Source organism: Apium graveolens, chromosome 7 (genome assembly GCF_009905375.1).
Source record: "Apium graveolens cultivar Ventura chromosome 7, ASM990537v1, whole genome shotgun sequence".
Taxonomy (NCBI): Eukaryota; Viridiplantae; Streptophyta; class Magnoliopsida; order Apiales; family Apiaceae; genus Apium; species Apium graveolens.
In genome coordinates this window covers 105,388,613-105,408,014 of record NC_133653.1, presented here as the reverse complement: position 1 = coordinate 105,408,014, position 19,402 = coordinate 105,388,613, and the positions used below count along the sequence as shown (strand labels likewise).

The 19,402-nt window shown below is 39.2% G+C and overlaps 2 protein-coding genes across 2 annotated transcripts; both read left to right on the top strand.

Moving 5' to 3' along the window:
- Positions 1–3,276: 3,276 nt before the first annotated feature.
- On the top strand, positions 3,277–3,951 carry LOC141673938 (uncharacterized). The gene has a single exon (XM_074480666.1). The coding sequence runs from the start codon at positions 3,277–3,279 to the stop codon at positions 3,949–3,951; it is 675 nt and encodes a 224-aa protein (XP_074336767.1).
- Positions 3,952–16,901: 12,950 nt separating this feature from the next.
- On the top strand, positions 16,902–19,151 carry LOC141673937 (uncharacterized). The gene has a single exon (XM_074480665.1). The coding sequence runs from the start codon at positions 16,902–16,904 to the stop codon at positions 19,149–19,151; it is 2,250 nt and encodes a 749-aa protein (XP_074336766.1).
- Positions 19,152–19,402: the final 251 nt, after the last annotated feature.

Here is a 19,402-nt window from a genome sequence, read left to right as displayed (position 1 = left end):
ATTTTTTAAAATCAAAATTGAATAATTCTTGATTTTAAGAATCCAAAAAAATCCTTGAAAATCTTGATTGAATATACCCTTCTCAATTTAAACAAAACTAATCATTTTCTGGTGTGCAAAAAGGTTGTAATTTAAGTTAATAATTTTTCATACTTTTTTGTCCAGTAGCTCAAAACTTTGGATTATAATTTGTAAATAAACATGACTATAATCCTTACATAAAATTTTACTCTATTGTATACACCACGAAGTGCCAGAACATAAATATAAATTTAAAATTAATATATTTATCAAAAATAGAAGACGTCAAAAATAAATAATTAGGCTTACCTGTTCAAAATTTCAAAAATGTTTAAAAAGTTTAATTGTAAGTTATTGTAAATCCGCACTCAGTCTGTCTGTATATGTATATAGTATAGTTTTTTTTTTGTTGTTGTTGTTGTTGTTGTTGTTTTGTGTTGTGAAATTGGCGGGTGTGAATGGATTCATTAGGGCTTCCCCTAGGTTTTAGATTGTATCTAATCCTAGTGATAAAGAGTTACTGAAACTTGTAGTTGAAGGCTAAAGGTATTGGGCAAGAAGCTTCCTTGTGACATGATATCCGAGAAGCAGGTCCGTGGGATGATCTGGGATAACTTGAAGATTGTATATATCTTTACTTCTTTCACTAAATTAGCTATGTGATCATGGTGCCAAGTGTTATGCCCAAAAATTGGTATAAAAAATATTCAGGTTTTAGATTGATAAAATAGGCAAAATTGAAGAAGGAACGCCTAAAATTGAGGAACAGATAAAATTACCTTTCCATAAAAGGAATGAGGGCGCGCCCTATGTATAAGCAGGACGCGCCTCATTATGAGAATGGTTGATGGATGGTTGCAGTTATTCATGCATGGGAGGCGCGCCCTCGAACATAGTGAGGAGGCGCGCCCAATTACTGAAGAAAGGGTGAGGAATTCCTTGATTGAATTCTTTCCCATGGTGAGCCTTAGGGCGCGCCCTATGAATAAGTAGAGAAACTTTGGGAAGACTTCAACATGATTACATGGCCAGGTTTTTTTGAAGATTCATGGAAGATGGAGATTATTATTACTAACCTATTTGATGCAGGTACTCTATTAAAGAACTCCTTTCTGTAGCACATTTACAGGAAAAGCGGTGTCTGTGGTCAGAGACCTCCAGGGGTATGCCTGATGATTGAAGACCTCCTCCTGTATTCAATGGGTGTCCTCATTGGGGATGTGGGATGAAATCTGGTGTGTGCTTTGGGAGCTCTGTCTCTGCAGTCAACAAGTGTCCTCGTTGGGAGACTTTGGAGTATCCTGCACTTTGCACCCAAAAGCTTGGGATCACTTGTCCTGCAATCTGGTAGGGGCTCCTTATCGGGGGACAAGGATGCGTCCAACATTTGGGGTGAACCACGGCTATACCTGCGTCCACGGACTAGAGAAACAGCTGGTAGCGGAGGGTTATCCTTGGCCAGAGAGATGTCTTATCCGTGAAGTCTCGAAGCCGTGGACGAGCCTTGGGCCTTTGTGGTTGGGCCTCATCGGCGGAAATTCCTAAAGCTAGTAGAAGATGGTTTCTAGTGGGTTTCCTACTTGGCCTCGGGATAAGAAATCTAAGCCCATTAGGTTACTTGTTCCCCAAGAACTACGTTGGCTTCATCCCCTATAAATAGGGGTACGTAGGCAAATTGTAAGAGGTCAGAAGCGAGAGCGCAAAGGAGCCACCACTAACCCTAAGCAATCTCAGCCACCAATAACCAACACCACCAAACACTGTTCATCTTTTCCGACGAATACTGTTCATCGGATCCACCGATTACTGTTCACGTTTCCAGCAAAGAACCGCCATCACATATCTTATTTCCGGCTACGAACCTCAGACTTTGTTGCTCCCAAATTCCTCCGTCAACAAATTGGCGCTAGCAGGAGGGGCTAATCAAGATCTGCATCTAGGAGGAAGGATGTCTCAATATCGTGATGGAAGTTTTTATGATGGAAGCTTTGAGGAAGAATCTGATCACGGCTATGAACATGAACCTTACATTCTGCCGATGACTGATCGCCCCACTCCGGACGTTGGGGGACAGCCGCCTGTGCTCATCAGCAACGCTGACTTGCTGGAACAACTGTATTGTATGGGCGATGCTTTGAATGGCTTCGATTCAAGATTGAGTGGCGCAAGAATAGAAGGGGCCTTCGTCGCAGCTGTGCTACTCATGCCCGGAAAAGCACCTCTGACTGATAAAGATGCCTCAGCCGACCACGACCACACTGGAGGGGGCCATGTGCCGATAACCCCCCGACGTCTGGACTATTCCAATGATACGTCCCCAATCATCGAGCTGGTGAAAGAAGATGCTGATGGTCGGGAAATTCTGCGAACGGATAACCGGGGGGCTGCCCATCCGCACCGGTATGGACGTAGTCTTGAGGAATGCCGACAGGCGGAGTCCATGCCGAAGAATCGACAATGAGGGTTTGCAGCTTTAAAGGACCGCTTGGGGATCTTCTTAGGCGATGATGATTTAAGAATGTTATTGGTTGAATGGAAAAAGAAGCTGATCGTGGAGATGTGATGCCCCATGATACAACGCGTGTGCCCCTGAATTCCCAGGGAAATTAGGAGCGGCACCGCGATCATGAGAGAGCTCCTCCCCGCAGATCGCTAGACCGATATGGTCAAGGATATGGAAGCGACCGATGGAGAAGGCCCCAATGGAGGGGAAGAGGCGGAGGCCGGGGTAGGTACTTAGATGGGTATCGTCGCGACAATTTCTGTGGCCACATTGATGCCCGCTGGTATAATCGAGCAGACAGCGATAACTATGCTGAATATGATGATCACAGAGATTTGGAAAATTATGATCGCGGGACGGCTCGAGGTCGCGGTCGAGGTCAAAGAGTAAATCAGGGGGGAGATTAAGGACGGAACCCCGGAATGATTGTGATACCGGAAGATGCCCAGAACACGAACCAGCAGCAAGCCCCTCCAGGTGGGAACCAAGTAGAGGAACCTCCATCGTAACCCCAAGATTCGCAGCCTCAAATACAAACTATCCCTGGTGTGGGGACCTTCAATGTGGGAGATCTGAAAAGGCTACTTAACCATTTGGAAGGCCGAGTGACGGCCACAACTGAAATCCCTTCCCCATTCTCGACGGCTGTAAGAGAGGCACAGTTGCTGGCCGGATATCGCAACACAACTAGCGATCTCCGTTTCCACGGGAGCTCCGACCCCGTGGAATTTCTGGGCTGATTCAATATAGAGATGGATGTATATCAAGTCCCAGACTTAGCTCGATGTCGACTCCTGGCAGCGACTTTTAGAGAAAGTGCCCAACAATGGTTTCAAAAGCTGGGGCCGGGAGTAATCAATTCTTGGGATCAAATGAAGGCACTTTTCTTGACCAAGTTCCAAGCGGCTGTGAGATATGCTCCCTCTGTTACGACCCTCGCCAATGTCAAGAAAATGGAGGATGAAAGCTTGACGTCGTACTTTAAGAGGTTCAATGCAGAATCTACCAGTGTAAGGGGAGCTTCAGAAGAAGCCATAAAGAGCTTTCTAATTACAGGGCTAAGGGTTGGTTCAGACTTCTGGAAACACTTGCAAGGAAAAGATCCAGCTACTCTAGCGGACGTCTTTGTTTTGGCAGAATCGTTCAAAGCCATAGAGCAATCTTTGGCAGAAGTACAACCAGCTGCGCACGCAAGTCAGAGAAATAAAGCAAGAAAGAGAGACAGATCTCCAAGCCCAAGGTACAGAAAGAGTAGTCGAAGCCCGAACCGGGTGAATACCACGACCACGAGGAGGGAATGGAGTCCTCCCTCAAACTATGATTATAGAGTGAGCCGGTACACACCATTGGCCGTGTCAATTGAGCACATCTTTGAGGTAAACAGAAATAGAGGGTCGTTTACAAAACCCGAGGCTCTATCATCCTAGCAAAGTAGAGATAAGAAAAAGTATTGCGAATACCACGAGTCGTCCGGGCATAACACATATGAATGCCGCCAACTAAAGGATGAGATCGAAGCACTTATCAAAGAATGATACCTTGGTGAATGGGTAGTTAAGGAAGTAAGGAAGCACAAGGATGACAAAGCAAAGGAAGAAGAAAGGCGAGCCCCGCGGGGGTTGAACAATGAAACTCTGGAGGAAAACAAATTCGTTAGGGACGGCTGTGGCGCCCTCCAAACCCGGGTCAGAAGTTTGGGGTCCACACACACACACATCTTATTTATAACCTGCTTATAACAATAATAAAGATAACAATAATATGAAGTGACCCTATTTACCAACTACCACGGATCGCAACAGGTTAAAGTATGCACACAAGCCACACATCTACTTATATTACATATCGTTCAAATCCCAACCATTCAAACTCAAACTGAGTATTAAACTGTATTACAAACTTTTACAAACTTAAATTATTCCAAAAGAAGCCTACTAGCTCAGCTTTCTCAACCTGAACCCCTAGCTCTCGCGCTGGACTGGGGATCCTCGTTACCAACTGGTTCCTTTTTAGCTGGAAAGAATATAAACAACATCGCACAAATGAGATAACTAGCTCAGCAAGTCACAATGACAAAATTGAGAATAATGATCATCAGGTGAACATGATTATGATATCAATTGAACAATGGATTATGATTTAGAATTGGATATTATACTTTTAATTTAAAAACCAAGGTTAGGCTGCTGATCAGTCAAGCACTAACCCCGAGCAAGGCACACAACATTGCTCTAACTACTGGATCCAAGGCACACATTGGCCTAACTTGACCATTATATGGTCTGACCACGAATCTGGTCCACAGTTTTATAAAAACAATCCAATTCTAACATAATAACAGAATAAGCAATAATAAACAATAATCAGAATCATTAACAACAATGAGTGTTTAACAATGAAAGGGTTTCAATCCTTGTAAGGATCAATAAGATAATTTAAAAGCTTGGATGCTGGTATTGAAAGAACTGGATAACAAAGGAATCAACATTTCAGGGTTTCAAACATTTGGGCTTTCAAAGCATAGGATACAATATTTGAGTATATAATTAATTCAGTTTAGTGTTTGGGATTTTGTTTGCATGTATTTGTGGAGTAGTATCGTATACTTGAGGTTCGTGTTTGGGTATACAACAATCAATGGTCTAGAAAGAATAAGGTTCATGGCTCAAGATCAATAACTGGAATCAGGGTTTAGGTTTCTGTACTTCAAAGCACTTGCAGTATCACAGGATTATCATGTACTACAATATCTCGAGAAAGTTCAGAACACTTGCCTCGTACTAGCTTACTATTCTGCACACACTTCCAATCACAATCGTCTTACTACTCAACTACCTGTTTCCCTTTCCTACGCCTTGCCTCTTCTACTCACATATCATAAACATATATCAATAATCGACTCATAGAGTTCTATTCAACACATACTTCTGTCTACCCTTCGTTTTACCCAAATCCGATTAACAGATTGAAAGTTATGCAATAATCAAGTAAACACCGAATATATAGACTGATAGTCAATCAACAAGTCACATATAGCACATAATACATCACGTAATCAATGATATATTATTTATAAAGAAGTTTCGGGTAATAAATAGGCTTTCGGGTATTTAAAATGATTTTTTAAAACATTTTTCGGAATTAAAACGGGTCGTTAATAAACAGGGTTCGGTTGGCCAATTCTGGCTCCCAAACAATTTTATAATAATTATCGAGCCATGGAAATAATTTAGAATAATATTTTAAAGCTCGAAACTATTTTTCGAAATTTTTAAATCATTTTTAAATAATTAAATCTAATTAAATAATTAACTAAAATCAATTAATAATTAATTAAATCAATTAATCAATTAATTTTCGAATTAATTGACCAATTAATCAATTAAAAATTAACTGAAATTAATTAACTAATTAATTCAGATTTATTTTTGAATTAAAAATAATTTTCGGAATTAAAATACTAATTTTTAGAATTTTCAGAAATTAAAAATGAATTTTTATAATAAAGTAAATAGGAAATATGATTTTTAAACATTTTTAAAACAGGAATCCTAAATTTGCAAAGTCTGGAAACTTCAGAGACCAAACTGCATCGTTTTCAAAATTATAGGTACTAAACTGTAATTTTCCAGCCCCGTCGCCGAAAAATACAGGGGTGGCCGGAGAACACGTTCCCGGCGTCCTCACCCCACCAACACCTCCAGATCACATCTATAATTCACCAGGAACTTAACCATACCAACAAATCATTTTAATCATCCGTGAGTTGGCCGGAATTTGGCCGTGAAGTTTTCCAGTTTCCGGCGAACTTCGGAAAATTTCAAAAGACAACTCCCTTCTCTACAGACCTCGGAGATTCATGAAACTTATACGACTAGATTGCAAATTTTACAGAGAACACAATCCACTATATCACAACATCAATCTATTCCAGAATAAGAAACCCCCAAATTTCAATTAAGAACATTCATACGGGTTATAAACCCTAATTTTAAAATTCGAAAATCAAACTCAAATCTGAACATGTTATTGAACTCCAAATCAGACGTATAATATATCAAAATCATCAGGAAAACAAGCTCTACAACATGCAGTCATCAAATCATACAAACAATCATCCGAACAAAAATTCATATTTTTAATAAATTTAATTCAAAAATAAATAAATTTCCAGAAAATAAACCTTTGATTCTGCAGTGAAACAAAGCTCAGAATCTGATAGAACACTTCAAATCCTTCGTTTTGGTTACTCAAGCTTTGAAAACAGAGATTGGTAACGCCTTCGTTTTGCTGTTTGATTCTTAGAACAGTTTATGTAATTAGGGTTTTTCTCTGAAAATTATAAAATTAACTATATGCAAATGATTTTGATACGAAATAAAATACGGTAAAAGGCTATTTATAATTACAGAAAATTAGTATCCCGTTGGATCATTCCGGATATAAAACAGTACGTTTATTTATAAAAACTGATCCAAACGGTATCGGTTTTCGGGATAATTATCCAAATCAGTACAATTTGTACTGCGGTCTTGGTCTCAGCGCCTGGTTACACGTACTACGAAGTGATAATTGGGATAGTTTAATAAAAAGCTCCCATTTATCAAAAATACGGGTTTTATTGATTTACCGAAATGAATATTGTATCGAAAATATTGCGCCGGGACCCGCGCAGAACAAACCATACGCCGGATCGAAAAAGTCGAAACATGGAATATGCTCGGAATATTATAATTAGGTTAGGAAGGAGTTCTCGGAAGAGTTTCGGGTTCCAAAAACGTAACAACGGTTGATGTCAGTTGGTTCTCGTTTTTATAAAATAGATTTTAAATACTCGGAAAAGGATTTTATAAATTTCATATGATCCTTATAAATCCATAAATCAACATAAAAATAATTAGGAAGATATGACAATTATCTATGTTTTATTTTGGACATATAAAATTAAAATACTCAATTAATATTATTTTTGAATATCCAAGTACAAATAACATTTAACAATTAACTCACAGAATAGATACTGAACACACATACTAATTATTTAATAGCAAAATAATTACACGATATATCCCGGATATTACATCCTTCCCCCCTTAAAAGGATTATGTCCTCAGAATCTCCTAAGAAAACAAATGAGGGTACTTTTCTCTCATATCACTTTCTAATTCCCAGGTTGACTCTTCAACCTTTGGGTTTCTCCATAATACTCTTATTAACTTTACCACTTTATTTCTCAATACTTTCTCTCTCTCCTCTAAAATCTCTATCGGACTCTCTACATAAGACAAATATGCCTGAAGCTCTATTGGCTCATATTCTATTACATGCCTGGAGTCTGGATTATATTTCTTGAGCATCGATACGTGAAAAATATTGTGAATGTGCTCCATGTGCGGTGGTAATGCCAACTCGTAAGCTACTTTGCCAACACGCTTTAGGATCTCAAAAGGTCCGACATATCTTGGACTCAGCTTTCCTTTCTTTCCAAACCTTGTTAGTCCTTTCCACGGTGATACTTTCAGTAATACCAAGCTTCCTTCTTCAAATTCCATGTCTTTCCTTGACTGATCTGCATATTTCCTCTGACGATCTTGTGCGGCTATCAATCTCTTTTGGATAATTTTAACAACTTCCTTTGTCTGCTGCACCAATTCAGGTTCGAGTATTTTGTACTCTCCCACTTCGTCCCAATATACTGGAGATCTACATTTGCGTCCATAAAGGGCTTCATAGGGTGGCATCCCAATGCTGGCGTGATAGCTGTTGTTATAAGCAAACTCTACCAGGGGTAAATGCTCGTCCCAACTTCCTTTGAAATCAATAGCACAAACACGTAACATGTCTTCAATTGTCTGGATCGTTCTTTCACTTTGGTTGTCCGTCTGCGGGTGATAAGCCGTACTCATATTCAATTTTGTTCCTAAACATTCTTGAAAACTCTTCCAAAATCTTGAATTAAATCTTGGATCTGGATCAGATACAATAGACACTAGAACTCCATGACGAACTACAATTTCCTTTAGGTACATATGGACTAACTTGTCGAGCGAAAATCTTTCATTTATAGGCAGAAAATGAGCTGACTTGGTAAGTCTATCCACTATAACCCAAATGGCATCATGATTAGCCCTTGTCTTTGGTAATCCAACTATAAAATCCATGGCAATGTGTTCCCATTTCCATTCTGGAATCTCCAATGGCTGTAGCAATCCACTTGGTCTCTGATGCTCTGCTTTAACTCTCTGACAGGTATAACATTTGCTAATCCATTCCGCAATTTCCCTCTTCATGTCTGGCCACCAATAATTCTTCTTTAAATCTCTATACATCATGGTACTTCCTGGATGGATGGAATACCTTGAATTATGTGCCTCCTGTAGAATTTCATTCTTTAACTTTGTCACTGGTGGAATCCAAATTCTAGATGAAAACCTCAGAATACCTTGGTCATCTTTCTACGTGCATAACTCTTCCCCTACCAAACGATTTATATCTTGATCCATTACATCTTCCTGACATTTCTTTATTTTCTCTAATAATTCCGGTTGGAAAATCATACTGTACACTTTTACTTCCTCAGGCTTGCAAACTCTAATCTCCAATTCCAATTTCTGAAATTCCTTATACATGTCTTCAGGTACTGATAACACATTCAACCTTTCCTTCCGACTCAATGCGTCTGCTACCACGTTCGCTTTACCGGGATGATAATTAATCGAGCAATCATAATCCTTGATCAACTCTAACCATCTCATTTGCCTCATATTAAGTTCCTTCTGGGTAAATATATACTTTAAGCTTTTGTGATCCGTGAAAATCTCGCACTTTTCTCCATATAAATAATGTCTCCAAATCTTCAAAGCGAAAACTATGGCTGCTAGCTCCAAATCATGAGTATGATACTTCTGTTCATGTGGTTTCAATTGCCTTAACGCATACGCAATCACCTTTTCATGCTGTATTAGAACACATCCTAATCCTTTGTGAGAAGCATCACTATAAATTACGAAATTCCCTTGATCGTCTGGAAGTGACAAAACAGGTGTCGTGATCAATTATCGCTTTAACTCCTGAAAACTTTCCTCATATTTGTCGTTCCATATAAACTTCTCATTCTTTCGTGTAAGCTTTGTTAATGGTGTGGCAATCCTCGAGAAATTTTGAACAAATCGACGATAATATCCCGCCAATCCTAAGAAACTTCTTACCTCGGTGGGTGTTTTCGGTCTCTCCCAATTCGTAATTGCCTCGATCTTTGTCGGGTCCACTTTGATCCCTTTATTACTAACTGTGTGCCCTAAGAACTGAACTTCCCGTAGCCAAAACTCACACTTCGAGAATTTAGCATATAACTTCTTTTTCCTTAAAATCTCCAAAGCCGTTCTCACATGTTCCGCATGATCCTCTTCCGTCTTTGAATAGATTAAAATATCATCTATAAACACAATAACAAACTTATCCAAATACTCCTTGAAAATTCTATTCATCAGGTCCATAAACGCTGCCGGGGCATTGGTCAATCCAAAAGACATCACTAAAAACTCGTAATGTCCATACCTTGTTCTGAAAGCTGTCTTTGGTATATCTTCTGACTTGATCTTTAGTTGATGATATCCTGATCTTAAATCAATTTTGGAGAAATACTTGGCTCCCTTCAACTGGTCGAACAGATCGTCAATTCTGGGTAACGGATACTAGTTCTTGATCGTAAGCTTGTTGAGCTCCCTGTAGTCAATACACAGTCTCATGCTTCCATCTTTCTTCTTAACAAATAATACCGGGGCTCCCCACGGGGATACACTGGGTCTAATTACTCCTTTTTCTAACAGCTCTTGCAATTGCTTCGCTAGCTCTTTCATCTCAACAGGAGTCATTCTGTACGGGTCCTTGTATACTGGTTCTGTTCCAGGTGCTAAGTCGATCGCAAATTCAATTTCTCTAGCTAGAGGAAGTCCTGGTAACTCGTCAGGAAATACGTCTGGAAATTCATTCACAACTGGAATATCTTCAAGTTTTGTTGGTTCTTGACTTCTGTCAATCACATATGCCATGAAATGCTCACATCCTTGTCGTAGTAACTTCTTGGCTTGAATCATCGTTAAGAACTTCTTTACTTGTTTTTGACCCTTGAACGTTACTATCCTTTCGTCTGACGTTTTCACCATTACCTTCTTATTTCGACAATCTATCTGGGCATCGTGCCTAGATAACCAATCCATCCCTAATATAACGTCAAATTCTCCTAACTTAAATAGTATCAAATCTACACAAAATTTACTACCAGAAATCTCAACCTCACAATTCCCACAAACTTGATTCACAGTTACACGCTCTTGGTTTGTTAATTCCATAATCATTATTTTATTTAAATACTCTACTAGAGAAGTTAACTTGCTAACAAAATCTTGTGAAACAAACGATCGAGTTGCTCCCGAATCTATTAACACTTTGGCACATAAAGAATTCATATTGAGCGTACCTGCCACAACATTTGTATCCTGGATAGCATCCTTCACTGACATGTCGAAAACTCTAGCCCTTGGAGTCTCATTCACTGTTGGGGTAGATCCCATAATCCTCAATGTATTACTGACTGGGGCTGGTGTCTTGCAATCCCTGGCCATATGTCCTGGCTTTCCACATTTGAAGCATGTAAATCCAATGGCTGGAACCTTCACTGCTAGATTCTGGATAGGTTGATCCTTATTTGCTGGATCTCTTGCTGGCTGATTTCGGCACTCCTTCGAATAGTGCCCTTTCTGATTACATTTGAAACATACCACGTTCAACTTGTTACAAACTCCCCCATGCTTCTTTCCATAAACTTGACAATCTGGAAAAGTTAATCTCAACTGATTCGGCTGATTCACATTAGCTGGACGGTTGCCCTGGCCTCCGTCTCCTGCATTTTGTCTCCTGAAATTAAAATTTCTCCCTGGCTGAAACTTGCCCTTCTTAAAATTTGGAAACTTCCCTGGTTGTGACTAACCCTCACTTCCCTCAACTTTCCTTTTCTTGCTTTCCTTTTCCTTCTGGAACATCTCACTCTTTGTCTCTGCGATCATAACCTTCTGTACTACTCCTGCATAGGTATCCAATTCAAAAATGGCTACCTTCCCTCTAATCCATGGTTTCAAACCTTGCTGAAATCTTTTAGCTTTCTTCTTGTCAGTATCCACATACGACGGTACATACCTTGACAATTCCTCAAACTTACCCTCATAATCTGTTACCGACATGTTCCCTTAATTTAATTCTAAAAACTTCAGCTCCATTTGATCCTGAATAAACTGAGGAAAATATTTTTTTAAAAACAATTCCTTAAACCTTTCCCAAGTAATAACATCTGTACCTTCCAATGTCTTCACCATTTCCCACCAATAGGTGGCTTCATTCTTCAGATAGTAACTTGCAAACTCAACCTTCTGTTCCTCCTTTACTTTCACTAAGGCAAATGCCTTCTCTATTTCCTTTAACCATATATTTACTTCAATTAGCTCTAAGGAACCCTTGAATTCTGGTGGGTTTACTGCCTGAAAAGTTTTAAAAGTTACCTGGGGTTGGTCTGTCTTTGTTGTTGTTGTGCCAGGTGAACTATTTGTTGGGCCAAGATTTGAAGAATCTGGGCTATTGCTGGGTCTATGGGTCCTGGGTTCACATTTGGGTTCGTATCATCTTGGTTGTTATTGTTGTTGGTTTCTTCATTCTGGGTGTTGGTGCGGGTATTTCTTCTGGGAGGCATTTTCTGTAAAGAATCAAGCAACTTATTCAGCTTTTGAATCAAATCTTTGTATAAAAGAAAAGTTTTGTAAAACAGAGGTATCTCTTTTTGAAAACAGTTGTAACTAAGTAAATTGTATGCTTCTTTACAGAATATAAACAGTCATGGAAAACAGGGTATATGGTATCATAGGGTATAACTGGTGCAATAAATAAGATAAAGTAAAACAGGTGTGATAAAGTAAATGACAGTGCTGGAAAGGAAAAAGATACTGATATATATATAGATCAAAAGTTTTAGGTAGTACAAGCGTAAAGACGCTTCGGAAGTAAAAGCAAAAAGGGTACAACAACCTACTCACTAGTCAGCATAGCTAGTCTATAAATATAACTCAAAAGTCTACTGATACACACTACACACTACTGTACATACTACATAACCATAACAACACTGCTCAGCATTTCCCTATCTGAATCTCTGACTCAGCTCCAAGGAAACTCTGGTCCTGCCAGCCTCTCAAAGTCCTCCATCACCTCAGTAGCCCAACCCATCAGTGCATCAGGGCCTCTGCCAGGTAATGTAGCTCCATGTAGCCTAGCCTCAAGAACCCTCCGTGTCACATGAATCTCCTCTCGAAGCTCCCTCACACCACTATCAACATCTGTAGTCGTAATAATATGTTGTAGCTCTCTGATCTGGGCCAACAAGGAATCACATTCCAATAGAAGAGCCTCATACCGGTAATAAGAAACTGGGGGCAATGTAGACTGGAATGGGTCACTCGCAACTGAATGCCAAGTGGAATCCGAATCAGCTGGTGGGGGTCCTCTGATAGGTGGCCTCATGCCTGGAGGTGGAATAGCCTGCAGTGGTACGGGCTGCAACACAGGTGGAGGTAGTATAGCTAGCACTGGTGGAACAACATGACGTGGATCCGAAGATGGCACTCCAACTGAAGGCTCTGAATGATCAGCTGATACAGGAATAAAAGAGTCGGCCATCGCTGCTATCTGAAATTATATCGCAATATAAGAATCTCGAACCACGACGCGAATTATACTACTACTGGTTATACCGTAACATTCAACCTCTCAACGTTCTATAATTCTATTCCTTACTTCTAATCCTAATCCTCTACACATTCCCATCAACCTAGGCTTGTGTCAGTGACTTATAACCTGTAGCTCTGATACCAAACCTGTGGCGCCCTCCAAACCCGGGTCAGAAGTTTGGGGTCCATACACACACACATCTTATTTATAACCTGCTTATAACAATAATAAAGACAACAATAATATGCAGTGACCCTATTTACCAACTATCACGGATCGCAACAGGTTAAAGTATGCACACAAGCCACACATCTACTTATATTACATATCGTTCAAATCCCAACCATTCAAACTCAAACTGAGTATTAAACTTTATTACAAACTTTTACAAACTTAAATTATTCCAAAAGAAGCCTACTAGCTCAGCTTTCTCAACCTGAACCCCTAGCTCTCGCGCTGGACTGGGGATCCTCGTTACCAACTGGTTCCTTTTTAGCTGGAAAGAATATAAACAACATCGCACAAATGAGCTAACTAGCTCAGCAAGTCACAATGACAAAACTGAGAATAATGATCATCAGGTGAACATGATTATGATATCAATTGAACAATGGATTATGATTTAGAATTGGATATTATACTTTTAATTTAAAAACCAAGGTTAGGCTGCTGATCAGTCACGCACTAACCCCGAGCAAGGCACACAGCATTGCTCTAACTACTGGATCCAAGGCACACATTGGCCTAACTTGACCATTATATGGTCTGACCACGAATCTGGTCCACAATTTTATAAAAACAATCCAATTTTAACATAATAACAGAATAAGCAATAATAAACAATAATCAGAATCATTAACAACAATGAGTGTTTAATAATGAAAGGGTTTCAATCCTTGTAAGGATCAATAAGATAATTTAAAAGCTTGGATGCTGGTATTGAAAGAATTGGATAACAAAGGAATCAACATTTCAGGGTTTCAAAGATTTGGGCTTTTAAAGCATAGGATACAATGTTTGAGTATATAATTAATTCAGTTTAGTGTTTGGGATTTTGTTTGCATGTATTTGTGGAGTAGTATCGTATACTTGAGGTTCGTGTTTGGGTATACAACAATCAATGGTCTAGAAAGAATAAGGTTCATCGCTCAAGATCAATAACTGGAATCAGGGTTTAGGTTTCTGTGCTTCAAAGCACTTGCAATATCACAGGATTATCAAGTACTACAATATCTCGAGAAAGTTCAGAACACTTGCCTGGTACTAGCTTACTATTCTGCACTCACTTCCAATCACAATCGTCGTACTCCTCAACTACATGTTTCCCTTTCCTACGCCTTGCCTCTTCTGCTCACATATCATAAACATCTATCAATAATCGACTCATAGAGTTCTATTCAACACATACTTCTGTCTACCCTTCGTTTTACCCAAATCCGATTAACAGATTGAAAGTTATGCAATAATTAAGTAAACACCGAATATATAGACTGATAGTCAATCAACAAGTCACATATAGCACATAATACATCACGTAATCAATGATATATTATTTATAAAGAAGTTTCGGGTCATAAATAGGCTTTCAGGTATTTAAAATGATTTTTTAAAATATTTTTCGGAATTAAAACGGGTCGTTGGATCAATTTCGGGTTAATAAACAGGGTTCGGTTGGCCAATTCTGGTTCCGAAACAATTTTATAATAATTATCGAGCCTTGGAAATAATTTAGAATAATATTTTAAAGCTCGAAACTATTTTTTGAAATTTTTAAATCATTTTTAAATAATTAAATCTAATTAAATAATTAACTAAAATCAATTAATAATTAATTAAATCAATTAATTAATTAATTTTCAAATTAATTGACCAATTAATCAATTAAAAATTAACTAATTAATTCAGATTTATTTTTGAATTAAAAATAATTTTCGGAATTAAAATACTAATTTTTAGAATTTTCAGAAATTAAAAATGAATTTTTATAATAAAATAAATAGGAAATATGATTTTCAAACATTTTTAAAACAGGAATCCTAAATTTGCAAAGTCTGGAAACTTGAGGGACCGAACTTCATCGTTTTCAAAATTATAGGTACTAAACTGTAATTTTCCAGCCCCGTCGCCGGAAAATACAGGGGTGGCCGGAGAACACGTTCTCGGCGTCCTCACCCCACCAACACCTCCAGATCACATCTATAATTCACCAGGAACTTAACCATACCAACAAATCATTCTAATCATCCACGAGTTGGCCGGAATTTGGCCGTGAAGTTTTCCAGTTTCCGGCGAACTTCGGAAAATTTCAAAAGACAACTCCCTTCTCTACAGACCTCGGTGATTCATGAAACTTATACGACTAGATTGCAAATTTCACAGAGAACACAATCCACTATATCACAACATCAATCTATTCCAGAAGAAACCCCCAAATTTTAATTAAGAACATTCATACGGGTTATAAACCCTAATTTTAAAATTAGAAAGTAAAACTCAAATTTGAACATGTTATTGAACTCCAAATCAGACGTATAATATATCAAAATCATCAGGAAAACAAGCTCTACAACATGCAGTCATCAAATCATACAAACACTCATCCGAACAAAAATTCATATTTTTAATAAATTTAATTCGAAAATAAATAAATTTCCAGAAAATAAACCTTTGATTCTGCAGTGAAACAAAGCTCAGAATCTGATAGAACACTTCAAATCCTTCATTTTGGTTACTCAAGCTTTGAAAACAGAGATTGGTAATGCCTTCGTTTTGTTGTTTGATTCTTAGAACATTTTATGTAATTAGGGTTTTTCTCTGAAAATTATAAAATTAAGTATCTGCAAATGATTTTGATACGAAATAAAATACGGTAAAAGGCTATTTATAATTACGTAAAATTAGTATCCCGTTGGATCATTCCGGATATAAAACGGTACGTTTATTTATAAAAACTGATCCAAACGGTATCGGTTTTCGGGATAATTATCCAAATCAGTACAATTTGTACTGCGGTCTTGGTCTCAGCGCCTGGTTACACGTACTACGAAGTGATAATTGGGATAGTTTAATAAAAATCTCTCGTTTATCGAAAATACGGATTTTATTGATTTACCGAAACGAATATTGTATCGAAAATATTCCGCCGGGACCCGCGCAGAACAAACCGTACGCCGGATCGAAAAAAGTCGAAACATGGAATATGCTCGGAATATTACAATTAGGTTAGGAAGGAGTTCTCGGAAGAGTTTCGGGTTCCAAAAACGTAACAACGGTTGACGTCAGTTGGTTCCCGTTTTTATAAAATAGATTTTAAATACTCGGAAAAAGATTTTATAAATTTCATATGATCCTTATAAATCCATAAATCAACATAAAAATAATTAGGAAGATATGACAATTATCTATGTTTTATTTTGGACATATAAAAATTAAAATACTCAATTAATATTATTTTTGAATATCCAAGTACAGATAACATTTAACAATTAACTCACAGAATAGATACTGAACGCACATAATAATTATTTAATAGCAAAATAATTACACGATATATCCCGGATATTACAACGGCAGCATCCGAACAATCTACGGGGGAGATCCTGTGATGGAATGCAGCAACCGAGCCTTGGCGAGATATGCTAGGGAAGCCCGGTTCAGACCTCTCACGGACATTCATAAAGTGGAAACTCGACCGCCCAAAGTATTTAAGGGCGAGTCCATGGATATTACCTTCAGAGAAGCGGATGCCCGATGGGTGCATCACCCCCACAATGATGCGCTAGTTATTTCCATCCAGATTGGAACCAAAAACATCCATAGGGCCTTCGTGAACAATGGAAGCTCGACAAACATCCTCTACTACAACACCTTTAAGAAAATGGGGCTACCTGATCGGGATATGTCAGGGGAAGATTCGTGGGTCTATTGCTTCTCTGGAGCGGGAGTTAGAGTTATGGGATTAATTTGGTTGCCATGTACTTTGGGGGAAAGCCCGTTGTCCGTGATAAAGATGCTCGAGTTCAAGGTCCTAAATCAGGAGTCGTCCCATAACCTGCTGTTGGGACGACCTTTTCTTCGGGAGATGGGGGTTATTACTTCAATCCACCACCTTACCATCAAGTTTCCAATGCCAAATGGTGTGGGGAGTATAAAGGGCTCTCAGTATGACTCTCGGGAGTGCTACAGGCAAGCTATGAGAGGCTTTAGAAAAGAATCCCACACCGAAGATGCATCAGATGATGATCGAGAAAAGAGCATTGAGCAACCGATCGAGGAGATCCGAGTCCATTATTATGTCGAGCAAGAAGACGAGCGCCCCTCTGAACTTCCTCCGACAATATTATTCTTGGAAGACACAATCAGAATTGAAATGTTGGAAGAAGAGGAGGCCTCAAACACCATAGTCCAAGCAGATTTCAATGGGGAACGACTAGAAGGAAGATTTGACGTCTTTCAAAGCCTCGAACATGATGAGCATAAGGTAGATGCCCCTCTCCCAGAGGGAGCGCCCTTTCACGCGAAAAACATCAAGGAAGTTGATGCCCCTGCGATGCAGGGCGTGCCTTTTAAAGAAGTCGATGCTCCTCCTAAAGGGGATGCGCCTTCTCTGCAGGACAATGAAAATTATGATTCGCCCGACCTAGATCCCTGGATACCAATGCCAACGGAGAAGATGGGGCATGCAGAAGATACAATTGAAATCCCTGTCGACGAAAAAGATCCAAGTAAAGTATTGAGAATTGGATCTCAGTTGGCACCAAGGTTGAAAGAGGATCTTTCGATATTTCTCTTAGCAAATCTTGATATATTTGCATGGAACCATTCTAACATGGTAGGAATCTACCCAGAGGTAATGTGCCACATTTTGAATATTGATCCCAAGCATAAAGGGGTTCTACAAAAGCGCAGGGTCGTAAGCAGAGAGAGGGCTATAGCCTTAACAGAAGAAGTAGATAGGCTCTTGGACGTTGGACTAATTCGGGAGTTCTTCTACCCAGATTGGCTAGCAAACCCGGTGTTGGTAAGAAAACCTAACGATAAATGGAGAACATGTGTGGATTTCACCAATCTGAATAAAGAGTGCCCAAAGGATAGCTTTCCCTTGCCAAGAATTGATCAGTTAGTCGACACCACGACAGGACATGCCCTACTCAACTTCATGGATGCTTACTCCGGGTATAATCAAATTCCCATGAATGGGCCTGACCAAGAGCACACCTCATTTATCACCGATAGAGGACTCTATTGCTATATTGGAATTCCATTTGGCTTGATCAACGCAGGAGCTACCTATCAAAGATTGGTAAACAAAATGTTCAAGAGGCGGATTGGAAAGACAATGGAAGTATACGTAGATGACATGCTTGTAAAGTCTAAGAAGGCGGCGGATCACATCGCAGACTTAGCAGAGATATTCCATATTCTGAGAAAATATAGAATGAAGTTGAACCCTCAGAAGTGTATATTCGGTGTCGAGTCGGGAAATTTTTTGGGATTCATGGTTAACCACCGAGGAATTGAGGCCAATCCGGAAAAAATCAAGGCTCTGTTGGACATGAAATCTCCCACCAGCGTCAAGCAAGTGCAGAGCCTGACAGGAAGGATTGCAGCCCTAAATCGATTTGTCTCAAAATCATCGGATAGGTGCAAACAATTCTTCAAGGAAATTAAAGGAATGGGGAAGGATTTTGTGTGGACCCCAGATTGTGAAGAGGCTTTTCTGAAAATCAAAGAGCAGTTGGGAAATCCTCCAATGTTGGCCAAGCCGGAAGATGGAGAGACATTGATTCTTTACTTGGCAGTATCTGAATACTCTGTCAGCGCGATGTTGGTGAAGGAGGAAGCAAGCCACTAGTGCCCGTGTACTATGTGAGTAAAAGGTTGTTGGATGCGGAAACCATATATACCAGCATGGAAAAACTGGTGTACGCTCTTATTCTTGCGGCACGAAAGTTAAGACCATATTTTCAGGCTCACCGAATAGAAGTTCGCACTGCTTATCCGCTCCGACATATTCCACACAAACCTGAATCGTCGAGAAGAATGTTAAAATGGGCGGTAGAGCTAGGATAATATGATTTGGAATATTGTCCTCGCACGGAAATC